Here is a 25,598-nt window from a genome sequence, read left to right on the forward strand (position 1 = left end):
TGGCTCGTATGAGGCCTAGGGTCCCGCCTACTTTCTTTACCAGCCAATAGTTTTAAAGAAATCCGGTCACCTGTAGACCGTAAATTAGGCTGCGTTCTAACAAAGAGTATATATGGAGCGACAGAATACTCTGTGATGACCTGTGTCTTCGTTAAGTGCAGACAACATATCCAGTGTTATATCATCTTCGGTTAAAATATTTAAGGAAATAAATACAAAGAGTGTAAAGTTATTGAACTGCTATAATTCAGCTAGCAGATGTAATTGAAGTTAAAATGAGTATAAATATGAACGTATTGGATTGTACTTGTATTTGCAATATATACTTTGCAATATTACTTCAATAGCTTAATCTCTTATTTTCATATATTGTTGTTCAACGCAAAAAAATCACACATTTAAAGCAGTAATTACAGTTTTTCATTCATTACACTGGTAAAGTTACGTTTAGTCTCTATTTTAATTGATTGTACACGTTTAAGATTATCCAAGAGATCTATATTTATTATATATTAATAAATTAAATTATATTATATATATGTTATATTCGCTCTTGCCATTTAAACCTGAGAACACGGGCTTCCTGTTCTTTTGACAGAGTACCATCCGCTGATGAGTGCACTGCAAAGTTTGGTCAGCTGGACATACAAATATTGTCAGTGAATGCGCATGCGCTTTGCTCTGTTGCTACTCAGTTGTTGTAGTTACCAGGAAGATTAACCGCGATGATCAACTGGCGCTGGTGATACCAGCTAGCTAGCTAGCAGTTAGCAGGCTCTCGGAAATAAAGGCAAGTTGTCGGTGGTATATGACATTTGAAATGTCTATTAAGCGGTGTCAGAGTAAGCAGACCTTACCTGGTTAGCTTTGCATGTCTAAGATAGCATGTTATTAAAGCAGGTTCAGTCTTGTGTAGCTAGCGTGTGTTGGGCTGTCTGTCTGCCTGTCTGGATAAAGTCTTAACGTCTTCTGTCTACTGTAACGTTACGTTAATTGAAAGATACCGTTAGTTCATTAACGTAAACATAACAGGTAGAGCTATTCAGGAGCTGGTGTACTCAATGTGAAGCAATGTTTCAGGAATCTGTTAGCGATCCGTAGTAACGTGGCTATTAATGTTATATTTTGCATGAATTTACTGGCGTTAAATTGAACTGTGATATTTAATAACTGTTGTTCTTGCAGTAGGAGGTTGTAGATGCCATGCTGGAAAAGCATAGACAAGTTATCCCTGGGACATTTCACCGGGCAGCTCGTCCACTCTTGCTGTGAAGATGCCAGCTGTGACCCGGGATAAGGAGGACTCTGAATCCTCCTCAGAGGACGAGCAAGAGTGAGTCTTTACACTACAAGTTTGCAGCTGCTCAGGCTACTTGGTCTGTCTACTGTACAACCACATAATACTGACTGTGGTCCTGCTAGTCAGTGTCATTACTACTTGTCAAAGCTTAAGGAGGCAATAAAACCTGTCATCCTCTACTCACAATAGTATAAGCACTGTGTCCTAATCTTTTAAGTTAGTGTTAATTATGATTTACATTACCAGTCAGCAAACTAAAATGTCCATTATATCTTTTGTGGATGTCTTTGCTCTTGCACAACATGCTCTTCCATAGTTAAGTTTACATTGCTTTTATAACAGACAGTTAGCAAATATGGAGACGAGTAGGATATGTTCACATCCCTGCAGCTTTTAGCTGTTTTAATTAAGCAGGTCTTCTTTAATGTCAGGTTCTTAGCCTACTGATCCTCAAGATTACCCTCTAAATACAGTTTATGTGACACTATACTGAACTAAAGCTGTGATCATATTTCTTTATTAGAGTGAATATGTAATGAAATCTATGCAGGATTGCAGGAGTTGTCCCGCGCCCTGTTTAAATAATTTATGCCAAGATACATTTAGACAAAATGAATCCTTCAGGTAGGTTTCATTTTGCATAATTGATGAGATTTTAACTCAATAGGAGGACAGGGCATCTATCTCTAGATCATAACAGCAGTTGGTATTTGTTATCTTGTATTTTCCAACTAATTCCCTCTTAAGCTTTACTTAGTTGTACCTTACTGAGAGCCTCTGTGCCTGCTTTTAGGCTAATTTCCATCTCCTGAATTAGTTTGGATTGCTTAGTGCTGGGGTTTAACCTTTAGGTGACCAGTGCTGTGTTTACAGAAGCAGCAGCTAAGCTTTGAAATGCTACCAGAGCTGAAACACTTACAGTACACCCTGTGCATCTTACCAAACAAGCATCTTCTGCACTTGATTTCAACCTTATAATTTTTTTTAACTTTTCTACTTAAAGCATCATAAGTTGTTATGTCTTTTACATAAGCCTGGAGTCCTTTCTAGTCATTTGAAGCTCTGGAAAAAAAATGGCAAGACCTAGGCAAGTAGTATTTTGTATGTCTTGATGTTATGTGTTCAAACAAACAACCGGATGAAATATTACGAAAGTACCTGCAACAAAGCCACCATAGAGGAAAACATATCTGCCATATTGTCCGTCATACTTGGATACCTAAGCTAGGGGCAGCAATTGTTTACATGCTTCACCTTCTTATCACGACCATCCATGCCCGATTGAGCTCTCCTCCATCATCATGCTACCTTATCGTATTTTTAGCTCCTGATAAGCAGGCTGTGTCTGGTACTATCAGATAGTCTGCAGTTTTACAAGAGTGTTTGTTAGCGCAGCGTATGGGCTTGTTATTGCCCAGCACCTCCTGAAACTGTGTGTGGTTCTGTGTCTATCTGCGCGTCTGAAACACAAACAGCATGTCAGGATACATTCCCTCAGCGTTAGGTAAACTGCCCATATAGGCTGGTTCACATCATGCGGGAATGAATGCCAAAGATTTGGAGCTGTGAAATTCAACTCATGATATTGCTACTGGGGAGTTTATCAGGGTGTGAAATGTTTATTTCTTCAGATTATTGTGGATTCCTGACATTCAAAAAATCTACCTTTAACTGTGATTGTGTGTAAAATACTTTTTTCTAGGGACCATCCCTGCATCTCCTGGAGCGGCCTTAGCAAGAAAATCCCGGTTCTCTTGTTTGTCCCTGAAGCTGCAGTTTCAAAAGATGGCAATATCTGCTCCATTGGAGGTATAGTACATTATTAACAGCAATAATAATACAATTAAACCTTTAATTCATTGGATGCTAAGAATACTTTGTTGTCCTAGAGCGATACAGTTTGGCCTTCAAGATTGTGCGCACAGAGAGCCGCCTGGTACGAGGAATACTCACCAATCATGGATTCCATGAGGTAATTTTCTCCACTAAATTCAAAAGATTACCTTAAATCTTAGTATTTTAGCCACACATGCTATTTATGTACCTCTCTCTGCGCTGTGTAGGATAATAGTAGTAGGTCTGTTTTTATTTCCTTTGACTGATAATGCCGATGTCAAAGCCCAGGAATGCACTCACGGAAAAAAAAAACTAAATGACCTCAAACGCATTAATCCTGTTTCACGAGGGCACACAATCCCCATTATTTCTCTTTCCAAGCAGTTAGAATAATTCCCTTTTTATTTCATTTCAATGCTTCTCCACTCCCACTAACCCATCATCAAAGGCAGGCGAGTGTCTACTACAGCTGCAGCAGAGCCAGGCTTTAATAAGGCTTTATTACAAACATCTGGCTCTCCCCTTGACACCGGGGCGGCCATGTTGGCTCTGCCCCTTAAAGAATTGTTGGAGTAAAACAAAACAAAACAGATAAAATAATATGAGGGCGATGAAATATGCGAGTTAAACTTCCGATAGTTTCTAAAAAGTAGGCAGTATTCTTTTTTCTTCTGATCAGCTTCTTAGATTTAATGAACCAAGCTGACTTAATATTAATAATTCTGCCTTTTTTCCAGGTTCACCCAAACAGTAATGACTTTAACCTGATGTGGACAGGATCTCACCTCAAGCCTTACATACTCCGCAGCCTTCAAGACTTCCAGAAGGTCAACCACTTTCCCAGGTATGATAGAGTTCTCAAACATATAAGTGCATCGCCACTGTTTTCTGTGTTATAAATATCAGCACTGAGCCGTTCTAAGCCCCTCGGTTGAGGCAATGTGTTCTTTGGCTTCCACTGCAAAGCGCATTTAGTTTGGACCGCTGCCTCCCCTGAACATGAAATGAATCATACTGTCAGGCAGAGGGCGATCTATTGCTGTTATGTATACTTTTATTTTTGTTCTGTCAGATTCAAAGCTACCTCTCGCATCGCTGGTGTATTTTAAACCGGAGACTCTGCTCATTTCCAGGTCCTATGAATTGACGCGCAAAGACCGGCTCTATAAAAACATCCAGCGAATGCAGCAGACTCACGGGTTCAAAAACTTCCACATCGTTCCTCAAACCTTTGTGCTTCCCTCTGAATACCAGGAGTTCTGCAGTAAGACATCTCTCCCCTGATCCTCATCCTCTCTTTATGACCTGTTCACAATCAGTCCAAACATTTTCATTGTGCATGTTCTCTTCTCTTTTCCTCCCTTAATCTCAGATTGTTTTGCCAAGGACAAAGGCTCGTGGATTATTAAACCAGTAGCATCTTCAAGAGGGCGAGGCATCTACTTGGTCAGCAATGTAAGTGATTCTCTCAGTGTAGGTATCACTCTACAATACAGTGATTTCTTACCTTTTTGAACTCCAAAAAGGCAATGTACACCTTGTATTATAATAACAATCTTTATTTATAAGCTATTATTTTATATTTGATATAATATTACATATTTTTGTTAGCCCAACAATCTATAACAGATACGATATTCAGTTAGCTATAATGTTAAACAGGAAAAAACGGCAATTGTGAACTTTTAAGAAGCTGGTTTCAGGGAATATCTGACATTTTCACTTGAAATTGAAAATGGTATTGTTGCCATCTCAAAACTGAACATGTCAAAATTCAGCTTCTTCTCAATATTTAGTTTCCTAAATAAGGAATAATAACCCCATCAATCTGGAGCATTGGTTTCGAACCACTGCTCTCTTGCCCCATTTAACCTTGTAAGACCCAAATCTTAAGTTGAAGGGTTTTTTAATTTGTAATATTGCAACATTGGGCCTTATGGGAGTGGAATTTCTCTACATGCACTCACATTATCTGAACAATCACGCAGGACAACCAAGGGTTAATTTGCAGAATTGATTGCTTATTTAGCCCCATTAAATTATATCATGGATAATATGTTTCTACAAATCTTAATTTTGAATCTTAGTTCCAGTTTTCAGGTAGCTGTGGATTCCTCCACATGAAGGTACCTCAGGCATCCCTTCATCTCCTCTCTATGTGCACATTAGAGGGCAGTTTGTCACATTTTCTGGCACCAGTGGGCCACCATAGAGGACCCGTACAGGACTGATCAAATCCCCTTTTCATCCACTGACACCTGTCATTGGACATGGTGGGTTTGGTGTGTTTGATTTCCATGTCCACATCACTGAATAGCTTGGTTGTTGGATTCTTTGTCCACTTCACCATCACCATCATCTTCGTCATTTGCACCAGCGTCTCTTTCTCACAGATTCTCATAGATATTTCATGCCTTAAAGAATGAGCTAAAATAATGTTATTTAATTAAATAATGTATTCTACTTAATCTACATTTAAAGAGGTTTAAGTTTTATACTTAGAAGCTGCCCTTCCTGAAAGAATGAGCTTCCTTAATTTGACCTACATCTGTCCGTTCTGATAGATATTTCCTAAGTGATAGAATGCTAAAAGACCTGACAGAACCAGCTACCTTACTTTAACCCACATTTATAAATGTATTAGTCCATTTTTCTTACCCAACAGAATGAGCTACCCTACCTGACAGGATAGGCTACCTAACTTTTACCTACATTTAAAGAGGGGTAGTTGTTCTTTCTCATAGATTTTTCCTCCCTAACAGAATGAGCTACTATACCTGAGTGAGGTATTGTACTTTTAAGTATATAAAAAGAAGTAGTTGTCCATTCCTATATATTTTTATACTCCCTACCTCACAGAATAAGAAATAAACTAATTTGCTCCTTCTGAGATAAAGTGAGAAGATCATACCACTCACATTATTCAGGAATAACCCTACAGCCAGCAGACAGGTAGCTCAGGTTATCACCGACAGAAATCAGATGGAAACAGCTTTATGCTAAGCTAAACTAACCAAATATTACACACTGAGTCGATAAGCTTTAAGTTCCTCCTAATTCAGGAATTAAAAGATTTACATTAATGGAAAACCTAGAGGGAGTTAACTGTAAGCAGACCTAAAAAAACACTGTGTGAACTGAAACAGTCACTCGGCCAGATGTTACGTGCGTGTGTGTGTGTGTGTGTGTGTGGGGGCGTACAGATGCAGCTGTCTTTGAAATAAGTATCAACTAGTGTTTCAGACATTAATAGGCTTTGTGGAGTAAATCACACTCTTCCAAGGCCCCGGCTTATTGGGGGAGCTCAACAAGGTTCTCACTCTTGGAAAACATATGCATGATACTTCTTCTTCTTCTTCTCAGGCATTTTTATGAAACAGTGGAAAGAATGTCAGAGCGATATTTGGAGAGGAGAAAGAAATACGCTCTTTTTTTTTTTTTTTTTGCTTCAGGTTTTCTCTGAACTGTAGCCAGCGCTGAGGTTACACTGCTCCCCTCCCCCACAGCTCCATCTCCTCTCAACTTCGCCACCTGCAACACATTTCAACCTCATAAATGACCCCTCTCCCACCACCAGATTGTGTTTTTATAGGCTGTTATTGGATGTTGACCCGCTATGGCCAGTGTCATTGCAGTCTCCAACGTTTCTGGATGTGATGAATGTTTGATGTTAATGGTTAACAGCAGTGTCACATCATGCCTTTGGAATTCAGTATTTAATGCTGTTTTATATGAATATATGGTGGAGGGCTGGGAAACATTAAAAGCAGTGCATTTGTCAGGAAAATACTATTAATACTGTTGATTTAGTTTGTTAGGTCACACTTTTCCAGTTGAAATGTAATATAACTGTTGTAAATAATCTACAATAACACTTTTACTACCTGGTCAATGGATGACATGGTCTTTGCTGAAATTGGATGTTTGGAAAGTTAGTGTTAATTTTATTGTCTTATTTGTGTGTTTCATCTGCAGCCAAATCAGATTTCAATGGATGAAAACATCTTGGTGTCTCGCTACATAAACAACCCGCTACTTATAGATGGTGAGTTCCTCTGACACAGACAAATTTGTTATTATTTTCTTTGGTATTCTGGCTATTCTGTGACTATATAATTTTTGGTTTTGTTTCCAGAGTTCAAGTTTGATGTGCGGCTTTACGTGTTGGTGACATCATACGATCCGCTCCTCATCTACGTGTATGAGGAGGGCCTGGCTAGGTGAGCTGTGTGAGGGTTATTATGGCTTCCACGGTATTGTTTATTGTCTAAAGGTATAATCTCAAAGACTTTCATTTAAATAAATGTCTGTTAAGTCACTATCTGTCGCCGAATGTAGTCACACAATGGTGATTGTGCCTATGGTCCACTGATGAAAGCCTTTTGTGACTTTTGCGGAAAAAGTCACAAGCAGCGCCCAGTTAGTGACATGTTCACCCAGCAGTGGTTGGTCTGCCAGTGTTGCGAGTGAATGACTCCAGATACAACTTCAAAAATAAGTGAAAGAAAAAGAAACAAATTCAACGCTCAGATGGAGGCAAACAGTCTAAAAAGGAACGCGACCGTCAGCGAGGAAAATCAAGAGTTACAACTGTAACAAAGAGAGCCAACCGTGGACATCACACGTTTTGATATCTGGAACGTGTGCCCCTGCAATTGCCATTTATCACCATAGGTGCGAAATGAAACAGATCTTTGAGATGACCACTTTAAGGGGCTGAGTAACTATGTTCATAATAGAAAACAATATGTATTTTTTAATGATTCTTTTGACATGAGTCAGAAATAGAGTCAAAGAAAAGCATTATCTAATATGGCGTACCTCAAGGATCCATATTAGGATACCCTTATTATTTCTTATTAATGTAAATTTTATTGCTGCAGTATCTCACACATTCCATGACACCAACCTTTTCTTTTAAATAGAGATTTAATAGCTCTCATTAAAAAAACATCTAATTTCATTTTATTTGCAGTAGCACCAGCAGGTATGTAGAACTAAATTTAATTCTCAACATGTTTTTTGGGTATGCTGATTTGGACAAAACAGGTTGTTTTTTTCTGCAAAAAAGTCACAAAATCTCTTGAGATTTTAGGAAAAATAAGGAGTTTTGTGAACAACACTTGTCTTAACATTATAATATTGTTTAATTTATCTATATTTATCGTACTGCAATAGTGTACAGGCAAGCACCTTTCCAACTTATCTGCTCCTGGGTGTGTTTTTTATAAAAGTCATTAATAGATTTCTGCCACAGTCACACACATGCGTTTTGTGTTTTATACTTGTGTGAAACTAATAAACTAAACTACATAAAAGTTAGGATATTGATAACTTGGCACTACGGTCATCACATTCACTATTAACAGCACAATTGAGATTTCTAAGTTTGGCTTGTAGCTGTTTTTCAGCGTGGTTCATGCCAGAGACTGTAGAAAAGAAACAGATGTAGCCACTGTGAGTTACCTATTGAACTTTGGATTACCTTTTTGAAGCTTCAAGTTTGGCGTTTTGGATGTCAGCAGCTTGTATTTTGGAGCCAAAAGTGACCATACTCGGATGAGAGGATGGATATGCTTTGCCCTCCCTCTAACAGTTAGCAGTGGTAGCAACTTGTCAATCACAGAGGTTATAAATATGACATTTATATCCTGTTTCCATTCAATCAGACTCAGTTTGCGACCTCTACTAGCCTTTCGAACTACTGCATTGGCTTTACTGTTGAAACCAAGAGGTTACATCCACTGTGTTTCATGCACTCGAGGTAAATCCACTGGTACTCATTCATTCTCAGTGCCCAGAAGAGGGCAGCCTTAACTTTACACACCAGCTGCTGCAGTCTGCGCCGAGGTGCTGCACTTTGAAACAAAGCGCTCTATTGTTCAATCGCAGAATGTGCTCATCAAGTGTTGCTGATTGTGTCTTTGTGTAATTGCCCTATATTTACTGGCTGTAGGTATTTAGAGGAAGGATAATTCATTTATCGCAGAGGAGGCTTTTGTCAGGCGCAGGTAGGTCAGGAGAGGGTGGATGATTTATAGGTCTGATAGAGGTACGTGCTGGAAACGGAGTGCCACCGCCCTCTTGTTTGCTGGCTTGATTATCAGCTGCGAGCTATAAATCACAGCCAAATTCTGAATCCCACTTTTATCTCCTGACATTCCTTTGGGTTGTGTTGGTATTCAGGTACACAGCGCGTGCCAAGGAATTCTCATTATTGCACATGTGGCATCCACTCCTCTTAAACGCTGCCAGAGACTAATCCCTCTCCAAAGTGCCCCTATCCAAACGTTAAGTGTCAGCTCTTTGGATGTGGTCATTATTGCAGAGAGATATGTAGTCACACTATTAGATTAATAGAAATAAACACTGTCTGTTTGCAGATTTGCCACAGTCAAGTACGACCGGACTTCAAAGAGCATTAAGAACACGTTCATGCATCTCACAAACTACAGCCTGAACAAAAAGAGCAGCGATTATGTCAGGTAACGTGCATCAGACGTGAAACATACATTGAATGTGCAGCTGTTATGGGAAGCTGGATTGACTCATCCATTTATCATAACTGGAGCGTTTGAAGTGCATTTCTTTCCTTTCAGTTGCGATGACCCTGAAGTTGAGGATTATGGGAACAAGTGGAGTATGAGTGCAGTGTTGAGGTATTTGAAGCAGGAGGGGAAGGACACCACATGTGAGTCAAACCTTTTTTCTCCTCTTTATCATCCTTTTCATCTTTGCCTTTGTTTTTCCTCAGTACGAAGATTAAATTCACCCTGTGTTTTCTCTCTGTGTCTTTAAAATATTACTATTTGGGTGCTAAATAATAATAATCTGTTAATTCTGTCTGTTGCAGTGCTGATGAGGCAGGTGGAGGATCTCATCATCAAAGCTGTACTGAGTGCTGAACTACAGATAGCCACCGCCTGCAAGATGTTTGTTCCTCACAAGACAAACTGCTTTGGTAATCATTTCAGACTCTTTTTTATTAAAGCTTTTTTAACCATACAGGAAGTAAACCAGTCTAATCTACCCTCACACTGATCTAAATGTGGGTGGCTACTTTGAAAGGGAATTTAGTTTTAATTGTAAAAAAACAAGCAGCTTCACAAGTTTGCCTTTGACTGAAATCTGTTCCCTCTTTTGCTCACAGAGCAGCAAGCACTGACTCATCCCCTCTACAACAGCCCTCACATTTCCTTTCAGTTTCATTTCATTGTCCAACAGTTCCTTTATACTGTTTCTCCACTGAGCCGAGCTGAGGCTGCAGACAGTCATTCCTCAGTGTGGAGCCGTCCTGCCCGTTGCTGCCCTTTGACTGTCTGCCGGGTCGTGGACGGCCTATTGACTGAACCAGGAATTTGCTTCCTCCTCTCTTTTGCCATTCAGGTCTGCCTGATTTAGGCTGACTGTTTTCTTGGCTGGTCCTGCCTAGCAGTGGGCTCGTGTGAACTCCATTTTGGAGCCATTACCCATGTTAGTGTTGGCACTAATTGTCCGCGCTCCCCCTCTCTGTCTGGCGGTCTCTCTGAGATTTGGGGTTTCAAAAGCGAGCGCATTGGCCAAGCCTCCCTCAGCAACGCTGTCTCTTTTTCCTCTTCTCTTGCTGTTTCTGTTTGTTTATCGTCCTCCCTCTGCTGCTCACACTCTCTTTCACCTCTCACATGTTAGAAAAATAAAAGGCTCTGCAGTTGTGACAGGCTTCTGTAGACATAATAGCCCCCCATGATTGGTGGTTGTTTGGGCGTGTAGCAGCATGGGCTCACACCATCAGACATTCGCCTGCATAAAGATGCTATCTGCAGCTTGAGCATCATTGCTGGATTGAAAAACACACTAGCCCAGGCCCGGGGTGTGAATGGTGACCATGCAGGTATATACAGGGTAATGTGGCTTACCAAGCCTCAACCTGGCTCTCACTTGATAGACATGAATAAACAACAAGATGACGCAAATGTTTGGTGTTAGAGTGAAAATCAGGAATGAGACAAGTTCACTCTTATTCTCATTCAGCTGAAGCATTGAGTGTGTTTATACACATCACCGTGTCCCAAATGCCAAAATGTTTTAAGGGGAAATTTGCAGACTGCTTTGCAACAAATTTATATTCCTTTGCATACGTACACAAAACTCTGCTTCTGCATAAACAAGATCATCTGATACGACTTAATTATAGTGTAGAAAAGTTTGGCGACACGACTCTGTTGCCATCTTTTATGTCTGTGTTAGATGAACAATGTTGAAATCTTATCCGTCGGCCTAAAGGGACCTGTGTAGACATGGATCACTGTGTAGTACAAAAGCAATTAGGTTGCACACCTTCTACTATGATACATAATACACTGTGGTCTGCTGTGAACATGCACATTACCCTGCTTCAGCCGTATCACTTTACCATTGAATTGAGTGTAATTTGGGTGTTTTCAGATGGCCCCGAGCGAGTTAATTACAGCATTCATAGTCTGTCTACAGGATTAAGTTTCTAAAGACAGACACTGACGATTCCAGAGGACCACCCTACTCCTCTCCGCGTTGATCTGTCGCTCACAGTGTGGTCGTGTTGCATGCAAACTCCCACCGTGCTCGTGTGAGTATGTATCGACTTTATGAATACAGAGACATGTAGGAACCGGTGTGTTTTACAAACACGCAGGTTTTTCTAAGCTTCAGGGAGTCCAGTCTGGTATCTTTGTGGGCTGTTTCTTGTCTCTTAAACAAATCCCACCCAAACCACCAAGGAGTCATGTTCACTTTCTGAACGGTTGTAGTCATCCTACAGTACACCCAGCATTAATCGTGGGCCCCGGCAGCTGTCTGTACTTGTAAACAGGTAAAAGCATCAGAATGCAGGGCAGTGAATACATGCGTGTTACGGCCGATAAAAGCAGCCATTGTTTAGCTTTCAGACGTACTCAGGCTTGGTTGGAAGGACGCCATGTAAGATCATAAAGCACATTATAATCTTAATTTACTGCAAATTATAGCCTGCCTTTTTAATGTCTATTAATGGCTTTTATACAATGTTTATTGTTTTCAAATGGGGTTTCTTCCCTTTGCTCAAATTGCACGTCCGTATCTAAATGGGCATACTGTAACAAAATCTTTTTATAGCTCCGTAATGTCTCAAGTGGGAAGAAATAAAAACAGTTTTTTGTCTTACATCGGTAAGAAGTGAGTGAGTGAGTGTGTGTGAGGGAGAGAATGCCACCCATGCAGCTCCTCACCGCTGCCGTGTGATTAATGGACAGGCTTTTTGCTGAGGGATGCTGATTACGAGATGTTTTGACTAAGATCTGATTAGCCAAGCCAAAGGCCTATTTTATTACACACAAAACATTCCACTTACTGGTCCTGTGTTCCACTGAACGTCCCTCATTAAGTGCTGAGTGTGGTTGAATCCCCCGTCTGTGCACCACTCGCCCTGTTTTACATTTGTCAGATACTCCCACCATTTACTGCAGAACAGCGTTGGTGTGTCTGTGATGACAGTGCGGCTGCTGTATAATTCCAAATCTTTCAAAGGATGATTAATAGATTGGGTCTTGCTATCATAATAAGGCCACAGAGTGTTAACTGTAGCTTTTATTTGTTGTCCTCCGAGTGTTTTAAATGACTGTGGCTCCACGCTGCTCCCTGAAACAGCAGTGGAACAGTTCAGCAGCGATAATTTACCCCCGAATGATGCAAGAGTGATTTAATTGTCCTCGCCTCTCAAGATTACACACACATGAAGGAAATTCTTTATGTTACTGTTGTTGTTGTGGCTCAACAGGCTGCATGGCGAGGGTGGGGAGATTATTGTCTTTGGGCGTTTGTCTCTTGTGGTGAACTTTCCAGCAGCGCCCATCCAATAATCTAAAAAAATCCTCTTCATCATCCCTTTTTCTCTGTCACATTTTTTCTCCCTCTTTAAATGGGTGTGATGTGGATGTTCGCTGCCTCTCCTCTCCTTGTCTGTGATGCTTGTTGTGGGCTCTCTGCGGGCACGTTTAACAGCGCTCCCCCCCCCCGGCAGCGGTCGAGCCATAGAGCAAACGTGTCTAGCAGCGAGCGGCTCTGCAGGCTCATGGGGCAGGAGCGGCGTCTGCTCCTAATTGGGGGAAAATGCGCGGCACATGGAGTCTGCATGTCGCGGGCTGGTGAGGCGGGATAACACCTCCCCATTTTCCCCTGTTGTTGTGGTGCCACTGGTGAGGCACTGCAGACTCAAACCCATTTATTCCAGCTCTGTGTTCTCCAAGACTAATGCATAGTGTTTTATGACACACGCACTCCCTCCATCTTACTCCGGGCCTCAATCTGTGTGTGTTTTTATACTAAATTGGATAGAAGTGGATAAACCTGCAAGTGGAAAATAAAATCTGAGTGCTCTGCTTAAGCACGTACAGCTTAGCAGTGGGGGTCCGGTCCATCCTCGGAGTTAAAGATGGCAGAGGCAGCTTCAGTTGCAGGTCTTGGCTCAGGCACATGTGGCAAACTTTGTCCAGCTCCATCATGAAAATAAAGTTTGCAGCAATTTGGACCTCACAGCATAACAGCACTTGCTCCTTACCTAGGAAATATAACCCGATGGACATAATGCAGTGTGCTTTTTCTCCTGCTTCTCTTAATACATGTAATAAAAACATAAGTGTAGAACAAACATGCTGTTAATGTTTTCAGGAAAGTCTTAAAGGAGTAGTACAGTGATTTAGTACTAGACTTAAATACATTTGAACAAGAGATAGATTAAAAAAGAGCGTTCAAAATGAAAAAATCTGGACACTAAATTTCCCATAATGCAATCTTGGAACCCATCAGCTATAGTCTGACGACGATATAACCTCAGGGGACAACGGTAAACATGTTGGGCGTGACCGATTTAGCCAGCGTTACGCGATAAACGACTTCCAGTCAAGACTTCCTTTTCCATGCGCTGCATTGTTTACAGTCCAGTTAGCAACTTGAGAAGCGAACGCGTGTTCAGATCAAAAGTGGAGCGAATTTCGCCCTCAGATATGTCCTCAAAATAAACGCTGTCATTTCTTTGTTCTTTAAATCCCCCGGTGGAGCGCCTGTTCATCTGTTTCTGCTGAGTCTCAGTTTCACTGTAAATAGTAAGTTACACAGAGGCTGCACTCTGGCTTACTACTGCGGTATGAACCCGAAAAAAGAAACGTTTTTCTTGTGATTTACTTTTATTAACGGGTCTTGAAGCTTTGTCAGATCAGGAGGAGAAGAAAACTACTTTTAAAATGCTCGTTTGTTGAACGGAGGATCAATCATTTCTGATGCATTCGAGGAAGTTAGGAAATCTATACGCTGAATAGCTTTCATGACACAGGGTCAAGTGAATTTGATTTAGAGCAGATTGTTAGCTGTTAGCATGCTCTCTCATGTATACACTGCAGCCTGCTGATACGTGGTTGGTCAACAGTACTCGGACAACAAGCCTACTACAAACTGAAACCATAACACTTCCAGTACTAAAAATCCACGCCCCTGCCTACAGGTTCTACAGTTTTATGTAGAATCTGTTAATAGACATTACCCATAATGCAATTTGACAGCACCTTTTTGTAACAATCTCACTGTTTGGTAAAGGCCCAAATCTTTTATTCTTAATGCCCTCGTTATGTAACACAGCCTATCTGCTATAGGTCTGTAATAACCCTGATGACATCATCAGTCAACCATTCTCCAGACTGAGTCGCAAACCTCAAGATGAGTCAGCCAATTCAACTCAAGATGAGTCCCAGGCCATATGCAGACTGGGACTCTAGATGGCACATCATGCATTTATATTACACACTCGCAGAGGCTCTCCTTAGCATCTGACTAGCCCAAAACTATCTGATTAGCTGCTAATAATAAAGGTGCAATTTTGCTATTATTATTGGTTATTATTCTGGACCAACATTATACTGTTTATGCCAAACAAAGTCAAAACATACACACTCTTGGGGTGCTGGTTCAGCTCATTTGGCAGAGAGCGCGCCCCATACACAGAGGCAACGTCCTCGCCAAATCGGCACCGGTTTTGACCCTGACCCCCTGCTTTTTGGTGAATGTTAACCCCCCTCTCCTTCCCCATTTCCTGACTAGCTGTCCTATCCATTACAGACAAGAAAAAACCCATACATGTTCTCTACTGAAAGCTCAATTTTAGGTTTCAACCTTCTTTATAGCCCGGGTGGAGATTCGTTCAACAGATAACTGCACACTCAAATGTACAACCAAATAGATTTAAGTCATTGTGTTTAAATACATCTGCCCAGCCCCCCATTATTCAACTAAGTGCAATATCAAACCATAGCTCCCTGTCACGCTGGCTTTTGTGTGCTTAACACTGGCACTGACCTGAGATGCCTGAACAAACAGTGCTGGTTCTGGCAGCTTTGAACCCCCCAACCCCCCTGGCCTGTTCTCAACACAGTCTTTTCTTTTGAAGTGCCATTAGAAGGATTTTTCCCCAGGCTCTATGGCTGGGCTTTGCCCTATCCCTGTAAAATATTGTGGTTTCCCTGCACGCTGCTGCTGGGGCCGGCGGGTCGTTGGCTCATCGGGTGACACTCCCCAGAGCAGCGCGAGGGCTTTCATGGGGCACGTAGGCCAACTCTGTCGCAGTGGGCCATATATCAGTGAAACGAGAGGGAAAATTGGGATAGAATGGGTGGACTTTTACACAGGGAGCTTTTTGACCGCTTTATAAAAGGCTTTTATTGTGTCACTCAGTGCTAAGCTATTAAGGGAGTGAAATATAGACGATGCTTGGTTTAAGGCTTTCCCCAGGTTTCTGTCCCATAGGACACACTCACATTTCTTGCTTTGTAAGTCTGGGGTTTCATTTTTATTGCCCCAGTTGGACAAGATACTAACTCTATGTTAAGGACGAAACTTATTCTGGTACCCATTAGAGTGCTGTCCTTCTTGTTAATATGCAGTGACAACATGTAGACTGCTGAACCTTCCCTGTCATGAGAACTGTACGTACGAAACGTATACACAGCCACGGGGTCTTTTTGATCTGCCGTCTTACGTAAGCATCTTTATGACAGATGAAATGTGTATGTACTTAGTTAACGTAATTGAGCCCGTCCCTCAGTAGCAGGCTCGGTTGAATGCGTCTCTCTTGAGTGATTGGGTATATAACATGCGTGTAATCAGTAGCAGGAAGGCAGATAGACCATGTTGCCAAACGCAACATATTGGAGCTTTGATAAAAGTCTTGTAACTTTGATACCCTTCATCCTGTATTCACATGAGTTGATCTTTAGGGTTCTAATTCTGCGTCTGTATTCGGTTTCCCCAGTCTGTTATGAAAACCTTTTGATGCATTTTGTGTCTCCCTCTGTAGAGCTGTATGGTTTTGATGTGCTCATTGACTCCAACCTCAAACCCTGGCTGTTAGAGGTGAACCTTTCTCCCTCCCTGGCGTGGTGAGTGACACGTTTTCATCCTTATTATATCGTTTCAGGAGACTTTTTGACCCCTAAATTTTACCCCGGCTACTCAAACAAGGGCCTCTATAAATTTGCGACCAAAAATAAAGCGTAATAAAAATGTCAAATTGAAGGAAATGGAAGTGACATCTAGTTTATGAAAACAAATCCTCAGGCAAATGTTATTTTTCTGACTAATGTGTGTCGTAAGTTTTTTGGTCCAATGTCATACCACAAATATACGTCTTCTTATGACAGTTCTACACTCGCTCTACGCTGTGTTTGTGTCATTTTTATCTTTATGTTTTTGTTGCCTTGTTGAAAAAAATCTGCTTATTTACAGTGATGCACCGCTGGATCTGAAGATAAAGGCCAGCATGATTGCAGACATGTTTTCGCTTGTGGGTGAGTGCATGCTGGAACAATGACTGACTTCCAAACTTTTGCACAACTGATTGCACTTCATTGACATTCAGTTTGTATAAATCCACTTTTTATAGCTTATGTTTAAATCTATTACACTCGTAAATTATACGCTGGCAAAATGAAGTACATCAAATAAGTAAACCATAAAAATCAAAAGAACACAAGCCTGTATATCTTCATTTTACCCTCTATCATTAGCCACACATAATAATGATAGGAATAAAAACCTTGGGTATTACGGCCCATTAAAAAGTCATGGAAAAAATGTTATGATTACTGATTTGTATTCTAAGAATACAGATGTTTGAAATATAAAACAAAAATTCAGCTGAAACATCCAGAGAGTATCTGCAGTCAGTCGACTCTTTGTAACATAGGATCAGCTATATTCAAATCTTAAAGGTATAATAAGTAGGATTTTCCTTGCTTTTTGTCAATAACACATTCAAACTGGGCCCCTCCTCCTGGGCCCTTCGTCACCAGAAGCTCACTCTCACTCTCTCGTGCGAGAACACGCCCACCCCACCGAGCTAACACCGACAGCATCTCGGTTACCTTTGTGCTAGCATTCTAAACGCCGGTTAATAATAATAATAATAATAATAATAATACATTTTATTTATAAGCGCCTTTCAGGACACTCAAGGTCGCTGTACAAAAAACACAAACAAGAGTAAAAACACCAACAAGGGTAAAACAGACCAGATAAAATACATTAGGAGTGGGTGAGGGACAGTGCTTAGAGTTGGGGAGAGTAGGTGAGGCGGAACAGATGGGTTTTGAGATTTGATTTAAAGATTGGCAGGGTGGTGCAGTTTCGGAGGTCGGGTGGGAGGGAATTCCAGAGCTGGGGAGCAGAGCGGCTGAAAGCTCTAGCCCCCATGGTGCTGAGGCGGGCAGGGGGTACGGTGAGGTGGATGGAGGAGGAAGACCGGAGGGTGCGGGATGGAGTGGCAATGTGCAGGAGGTCGGAGAGGTAAGGAGGGGCGAGGTTGTGAATAGATTTGAAAGTATACAGAAGGATTTTGTAGGTGATCCGTTGGTTGATTGGGAGCCAGTGGAGTTGCTGTAGGATGGGGGTGATGTGGTGGGAAGAAGGTGTTCTGGTGATGATCCGGGCGGCAGAGTTCTGGACAAGCTGAAGTTTATGGAGGGCTTTCTGGGGGAGGCCGAAGAGAAGGGAGTTGCAGTAGGTTAGCTTCTCCTACCCGGTTTGAGGCACCTACCTGTCCAACAGAAAGAAGGCCAGCTCTGCGTCGCTCTTTCAGCATGTTTGCCGGTCTGAATGGGGCCCAGTTGCTAATTTGAACCACTCCCACACTCACCTTTACGCTGTGATTGGCTCAGGGAACCACAACAGCGCCCCTCCTGAAAACGTCCCGTGCAAAGCAAAACAACAGAATAGATGCAGAGGGAGGGGTCTCACAAGGGTCTGCACACACACTCACCAGCACACATGTAAAGAGGCCCATAACTGATGATTTAGGAATATCCTACTTATTATACCTTTAAATACAAATTTACTCTGAAGTAAAAGATGATAAAGAATAATTATTACCTTGTATATTTATTAATGTTTTGCTCGAGGTAAATTTTTCACTATTGATTGAAAAATGATGGTGGGTTGGGTAACAGTTGTTATTGATTGAAGATCTTGTTGAAAAGGAAAGTTTTAAGCAGTTTTTTAGATGAGTGAGTGGTTGTTGTGTTGCGTATCTCAATAGGGAGAGAGCTCCAGAGGGTGGGGGCAGCCGTACTGAAGGCTCTCTCCCCAAAAGTCCACAGACGGGTGTCTGAGAACCGCAGATTCTGGGCCGGGGTATAGGGGTGGGGGAGGTCAGAAAGGTACTGTGGGGTCAGGGCATGGAGGGATTTGTAGGTGAGAAGGAGGATTTTATAGGAGGTGCGAAACCTGACCGGGAGCCAGTGAAGGTGGATGAGGGTGGGGGCGATGTGTTGCCAGTGCTTGGCGCGGGTCAGAACCCATGGCAGCACAGTTCTGCACATACTGGAGCCTGTCCAGGGATTTGCAGTAGTCCAGCCTGGTGGTAATGAAGGCACGTATGAGGGTCTCTGCCACAAATGTTTTTGAGGTGGTAGAATGAGTAGATGACCTCTCTTGTAACCAGCAGGTTTAAAGCAGGTAGAGACAATCGTCTATTGTTGATCGCTTAATGTTTTCCTAAATTCCTCTCGCTGAGTTTGTGCAATTTACCGAAAATTGCTGTATGGCCTCATAACAGGAGCTCCAGCGTTGAGAGAAGTAACCACAGCCTTTATTAATTGACAGTTAATGACTTGCGGTCCAAATTTTCAACAGAGGCCTCGGTTGTTTTGAAGTCTTTAGGCTGTCTTGAGAAACTGGATCCGACATGTCAAACTGCAGCAATCTTTAGCATGAAGACATTCAATTGCCCGGCCCAAGGCAGAGATAAACACTGTTTATACAGTAGTGAATTAGATGTGTCTCTGTTATGTCTCCTCCTTTCTTAATTACTCAATTCTAACGCGGAGAAAGAGCTTTAAATATTTTTAATATGCAAGTTAAAACAGAGGAGAATCTCATAATCTCACCACAGCAGCACAGAGGTGCACAAATACAGTCTGAGAGCTTGTCTTTATCCTTGTAGCTTAACGTTAAAAGGACTCTTGACATAAATATAATCCAACTGTTCACATCTCTTGATTATTTAGCTTTAGTTAATCATCTGATTTATCTTTATTACCAATCCCAGTATACATGGAGCCCTCTGATTAGCAGGCGTCCATCTAAACTGGCACTGGACCGTTAAGTCTATCTGCGGTCTCAGCCTAATGATATTAAAGGAATGGCAATCTTGTGTGTGAGTGTCTGAGAGTGCAAATATGCATGTGTGTCTCGGCCTAGGCCATGCTGTGGCTTGAAACCCTCCCCTCAGGCTCATTAAATGAAAGAGTAGAATCATAAATTGCCAGTTATCTTTGGACGGAGACGTTACTGCGGGTCTGGGGAAAATGAGCAGTGGCATGTAAAACATAGCACATCTATTATGTACCGAACAAACTGAGTCGCTGTTGGCTGATAACACTTGGGCCGCATCCCAGACCTGTAAATAATGACAGCATTCCATTAGCATTCATTTTCCGCCTGTGTGTAGCTGTCAGCTCCGTGTCACCCATGTTTGTAATAATTGCTGTGTTTAAGCAAGAGCATGGCAGGGGCCCGATTCTTACCTGACGGCTTGGATGAGGTAGAACAAATAGCCTCAAGCTCCAAGCTGTCAATACAGTTAATTTGACTCAAGTGTTGACTGCTAGATATGGCACAAACATATTTATTTAACATTTCAATTTGAAGCTTGTTAGCCTTGAGGGAGTTCTGGAATTGATAAACAGAAGATCATAGATTGAAATCGTATTAACAGGGTGGAATCATATTAGTGGGAAATGTGGATGATAAACATCTTTCCCCACCCTTAAACACAATCACTTACATGTACATCTAAACGTGCTAAGCTGTATAATGCTTAAATAATTGTCCCATTTTGGGTAATATGTGTCATTTTTGGTGGAGAATTGGATGATAAGAGCAACATCTTCATCATGTCTTTCCATTATTCAATACAAGGCCACAGCAAGCTGCTTGTTAGCTTAGATAGCTTAGCTTAAAGACTGGAAACAGGAGGAAACAGCTAGCATGGCTCCCTCCGACGATAACTAAATTCAACTACTAGCTTCAACAAATCTCTATTTAACAATTTATTTTAAATTGCACTAAAACTAGAATTTAAAAATTAGAATTTCTTTTTCAACTCCCCTGCAAATGCGCGTAGACAAGAATTGGAACACGTAACGATACGCTACACCCAAAAAATGTTTTTGTACCGACTTAAAAAAAACACAAGATGTTTCGTTTAAATTAGTAAACTTAATATGTTCTGGTAGACATATCTGCCTGTTCCCAGTCTTTATGCTAAGCTAAGGTTTTAGAGTTATATCAGTCTTCTTAAGACTTCTTAAGATAAGTGTATTTCACCAAATTCATGAAACCTTTCCCTTTAGCATGTTCAGTGCTTCACATAAATTGTCTGTATTGAGGAGCAGTGTGTCACTAATTAAAGCTCCTGTGAGGAACTTTCAGTTTGTGTTGATTTTGGCGCCCCCTGTGGACAAAGCCGTACCTCTTATTTCTTATCTGATTTTGTCCCGTACATGCCTAAGTGGTGGTTTTTTGAACAAAAAATCCCATCCTGCTTTCTTTAATAGTCATTGGTATCACTCACTTTAAATGTCTGTCCTGGAAAACGTGAACAAAGGCGGCGTGCAGTTAATCGCTTTGTCTGACACCTACCCCCCCGCCAGCCGTTTCAGGTATTAAAAAAAACTATATAGAAATAATCAATCTTATCGCTGATGGTCTGGTTTGCTTTTGTAGGTCATATAGAGTAATTTCAGTCTGTTTCATAACCAGCAGAAAACCCCCCACAGGAGCTTTAAGCAATACAACACGAGAGGTAATGATGTTGAGTGCCAGAGTTATCGCAGCTGATCATGTACATTTATCTGTTTGTTTTAATGTATCATCAACCAGTGAAATAAGAGTCTGCTGTGTGATTCAGAGGTACCAGCTTGATTAATGTAAACATACTCGGGCTGCTTTTATTTTAATTAACAGTATTCAGAACACCTGGCTGAGGCGGAGTGATACACAGGGTGAAAAGTCCCATTGATGTTGTGCTCTATATCACCACTCATGGAATGTATCTTGTATGTATTACTTGATCAGAACAAACTGATGTGTAAATCAAAATATTTCTTCCTTTTTTGAGTATAAAGTTATGAAATAATATAATATACAATGCACATACAGTATTATGTTTCTGAACTAGCAGCCCAGTGGGTTTGCACTATGTTTTTGCCAGCATGTCCCTCCTTTACTGTAGTATCTTGCACTAACATTGAAGATCTGATGCAATGTATGAAGGTCATAGGAGTAACATATTTAAGACCTGATGTCATTTATATACGCTTTTGTAAATCCCCCGTGTCTCCACAGGCTTTGTTTGTCAGGACCCCCTGTCGAGACAGCCGCGCTCTGAGCGAGTCACCCTGGACCCGAGCCTGAAGCACCAAGCAGCCCCAAAAACACAGGTACTGGATGCTCACACACATACACAGCAAAGAGCCAGGCCGAGGATTGCACTCATTCACCCCTCCTTGTGAAACATTCCCATTCTTGTCCTCACCTCTCTGTTGCTTACAGTACATTCCTGCCACTGCCATTGAGCTCTTCTCATACCCTCATGGAAAATTCACTGTAATGCAAAACAACTGCTAATGTAATTACCGTGTTTGAGTGACATCAGTTTGTAAGCGCTACACTCTGTGACTTATTGTTTTATCATTTCTAATCAAATGACTAATGCTCTCTGTAGGGCTTGTTGCCTAATGATGCCACAACAGCTAACGCACTTGGCTCCGTCCGCTCGACTACTGCACCCAGATTTGGCGCGGGGTCTGCTGGAGGGAGATTACTAAATCAGACAGTTTTCTGCTCCACCTTATATTGTGTAAAAGGGCCTGTTTAGACGTACAGGAACAATGTGGCATTGTTGCATGTTAATGTAGCATGCTTGTGTCTTATGCTGCTTCATGAAACAGTTACTCCTACACCTCCAACTCATTGTCTTATAACCCTTCTCCTCTTAGAAGCCTCTTTCTGCAGCGACAGCCCCCGCACACAGCAGAGCGGTGAGTTTTCCTCAGACTCAGACGTATTAATCTTTTGCCTTTTCCCTTTTTGCAATTCCCTGATGCCTGTTACATTACCGGTAAGAAATTGCTCACTGCTTTTTGCTTATTTGATTATGTGGCTGTCCTATTTTTCATAGTGGCAGACAGACTGTTTATATCGATTCTTAATGCTGTATTGAGAATTCTCATTACATTAGTGGCATCAATAAGAAAGTGCTTTTAATGCTGCAGTGCACCACTTGACCCAAAACTCAGAAACAATGTTGCACAGAGTCTCAGTTACTCAGATGTACAGAAAACAAGCCTGGCACTAAAGCAGGGCTGTCAAAGGATCAGTTGAAGAACTCCAGGGGCCGTCAGACAGCCCGTCCTCTCCTTTTACTTTTGATGAGAGCCAACAGTTGGGTCTTTTTCTGAAGGATTAGGCCTTGTCACTTTTTGGCTGCCTTCGTATCCCCCCAGCCTGGTCGGACAAATTAAATGTAATCCCCCTGCTATTTGGATGACAAATTCTGCATGCGATCCTGTGGGGTTGCGCCCCCCTGTCTGGCCCAAGTTTCAACCTGAATGCCAAAGTTGTCAATCACAGCCTGGTAGTGCATGCAATGGGGAGGCGGCCAGGAATGCCAGTGCACAACAAAAATGCTTCAAATTTTCTAACAGGGAGAAAAGAAGAGAGGGTACTTTGTGTTACAGGAGGGGGAGTCTTCACATGCAGTTTGTTTGTCAGTGTCAGAAAACTTCTTAACAGACAATTTAAGATTTTAACTATTCCTACTAATGGTATAATCTCAAAGATTTTCATTTGAATAAATGTCTGTTAAGTCATTATCTATCGCCGAATGAGGTAACACAATGGTGATTGAGCCTATGGCCCACTGATGGAAGTTTTTACATTTGCAGTAATACAGACTGGGTCCAGTTAGTGATGCGTTTTCCATCACCCAGCAGTGGTTGGTCTACCAGAGAGGGTAGGTGGAGCTAAGCGGCTGTTTTGTCGGTCTCTGCAGGTGTTGCGAGTAAACAGTAATCTACTATGGCTGAACAAACAAAGAAAAGATCGAAAAGATTTTCCTCGCTGACGGTCACTTTCCTTTTTAGACTGTTTGCCTTCATCTGAGCGTCTAATTTGTTTCTTTTTCTTTGGATTTTCAGTTCTTTTTGAAGTTGTATCTGTAGTCATCCATCTTTTCTTTGTTTGTTCAGCCATAGTAGATTACTGTTTACTCGCAACACTTGCAGAGAGCGGAAAAGCAACAGCTTTACACACAAGTGTGTTTGTTGCGTTAGCTCCGCCTACCCTCTCTAACAGACCAACCACTGCTGGGTGATGAAAAACGTGTCACTGATTGGGAGCCAACTGTGATTTTTTTTCCACCAAAATCTCACCCAGTCCATAATACTGCAAATGCAAAGGCTTTCATCAGTGGGCCATAGGCTCAATCACCATTGTGTTATATATACAGAGGATACAGTAAGTGACGTAGCGGCCGCAGGCTCATCTCCTGTCCTCTGCCCTTTGCTGCATGTTAACCCCTAGCTCTCTCCTCCCCATATTTCCTGTCTCTCTTCTTAAACTGTTTTATAAAAAAAACGTTTTGTTATTATTCTTTAACATAAGGAAGTATTTAAATTGGAAAGACGAATGACTGTAGATGGTTGGAATTAGTTAGAGTGACATTCTCTCTACTCCTCTCCCCCGTAGCGCCAGAGGCCTGCATCAGCCAGCAACTCAGAAACAGAGGGCTCAAAAGACAAGCCCGGACCTAAACAATGCCAAGGAGACAGCACTCTGAGCCTAACAGCGGAGGAGGTAAGGCTTTAATTGTGGATTTTTTGTTTAACTAAGACATTATAGGCGCCTGAAAGCCCATTCACTCCTTAAAGCTGTCTGTATTATAACTAGCCTTTTGTTTTCTTAAATTATACAGATCAGAGTGCTGAGGAGGATAAAGGAGGAGTACGAGAGACGAGGAGGCTTCATCAGGATCTTCCCCACTGCAGAAACGTGGGAGCTCTACGGGTAAGCCGAGCCGAGAAGGAACAGACGGATCACTTGTAATCTCCAAAAGGCATTTGTCTTTAAAGTTACTCGTCATTAATGCTGTCTTTAAATAAGTGGGGCATTTAGGCTAAATCAATTAAATCAGTACTTACAGCCAGACCATGCGCCTCCTCTTCTCTGGCACTAATTAAACCAGCAGACTAACGTGTAGGAACAGAGTCGGTATTTTATTAAGTCTGTGTATTACCATCCAAGAAAGGCTTTTATCCCACTGTGACTTTATACTGAATTTGCATTAAAACCATTAAAAGAAAGGAAATCCATTTGTGTGCTTACAATTCTTTTACCTTTATGAGGATTTGCAGCTTGATTAGATCAAAGGCTCTCTTAGTAGCAGCGATATTTAAAAGTGTGTTATTGAGCCGTCTGGGAAATTATTGATGTGGTTGAGATTCCTGGATTGATCATTTTTATAATTTGCTTATTATCTTCCTCCCTCAGAGGATATCTGGAGTCAAAGACATCAATGAACTACATGCTGGCAAACAGACTTTTCCATGGAAGGTAAGCGTTCCACTGTGGTCAGGATTGGGGGGGGACTAAATCTCTCCATCAGTTTGTGGAAACGGTTTGGTTCTAACGTGGCGTTTGTTTGGTCTGTCGACTGGATAGGTGAGAGGAACAGCTGAGGAGACATTTCCAGCGTGTCTATGTGGCACGGCTCCGTCTGTTTTTGGGCAGGAGGGTGGAAGACTTTGGTTGTAGATGAGCGGTGTCTTTTTATTGAACCACATTTTTGTTATTGCTTTACAACATGCATTTATGTTATTTCAATGTGTACGGAGCTTTCAGGTTTTAACCACAGCTTTTACTATTGCAC

The 25,598-nt window shown here is 41.6% G+C and overlaps 1 protein-coding gene across 1 annotated transcript in view; it reads left to right on the top strand.

Moving 5' to 3' along the window:
- Nucleotides 1-1,274: 1,274 nt before the first annotated feature.
- The window catches only part of ttll5 (tubulin tyrosine ligase-like family, member 5), a 51,303-nt gene continuing 26,979 nt past the window's right edge, over nucleotides 1,275-25,598 (top strand). The window contains exons 1-18 of the mRNA XM_069661298.1: nucleotides 1,275-1,333; nucleotides 3,003-3,109; nucleotides 3,190-3,272; nucleotides 3,874-3,980; nucleotides 4,270-4,400; nucleotides 4,509-4,591; nucleotides 7,112-7,181; nucleotides 7,272-7,356; nucleotides 9,520-9,621; nucleotides 9,736-9,827; nucleotides 9,990-10,097; nucleotides 16,470-16,551; nucleotides 16,898-16,959; nucleotides 22,016-22,143; nucleotides 22,669-22,710; nucleotides 24,419-24,526; nucleotides 24,645-24,736; nucleotides 25,220-25,282. Coding sequence (XP_069517399.1) covers nucleotides 1,275-1,333; nucleotides 3,003-3,109; nucleotides 3,190-3,272; nucleotides 3,874-3,980; nucleotides 4,270-4,400; nucleotides 4,509-4,591; nucleotides 7,112-7,181; nucleotides 7,272-7,356; nucleotides 9,520-9,621; nucleotides 9,736-9,827; nucleotides 9,990-10,097; nucleotides 16,470-16,551; nucleotides 16,898-16,959; nucleotides 22,016-22,143; nucleotides 22,669-22,710; nucleotides 24,419-24,526; nucleotides 24,645-24,736; nucleotides 25,220-25,282 — 1,604 coding nt within the window. The remainder of the gene's footprint in view (nucleotides 1,334-3,002; nucleotides 3,110-3,189; nucleotides 3,273-3,873; nucleotides 3,981-4,269; nucleotides 4,401-4,508; nucleotides 4,592-7,111; nucleotides 7,182-7,271; nucleotides 7,357-9,519; nucleotides 9,622-9,735; nucleotides 9,828-9,989; nucleotides 10,098-16,469; nucleotides 16,552-16,897; nucleotides 16,960-22,015; nucleotides 22,144-22,668; nucleotides 22,711-24,418; nucleotides 24,527-24,644; nucleotides 24,737-25,219; nucleotides 25,283-25,598) is intronic.

Source organism: Semicossyphus pulcher, unplaced genomic scaffold, assembly GCF_022749685.1.
Source record: "Semicossyphus pulcher isolate SPU_LCO1_2020_fin unplaced genomic scaffold, fSemPul1.0.p SCAF_14, whole genome shotgun sequence".
Taxonomy (NCBI): domain Eukaryota; kingdom Metazoa; phylum Chordata; class Actinopteri; order Labriformes; family Labridae; genus Semicossyphus; species Semicossyphus pulcher.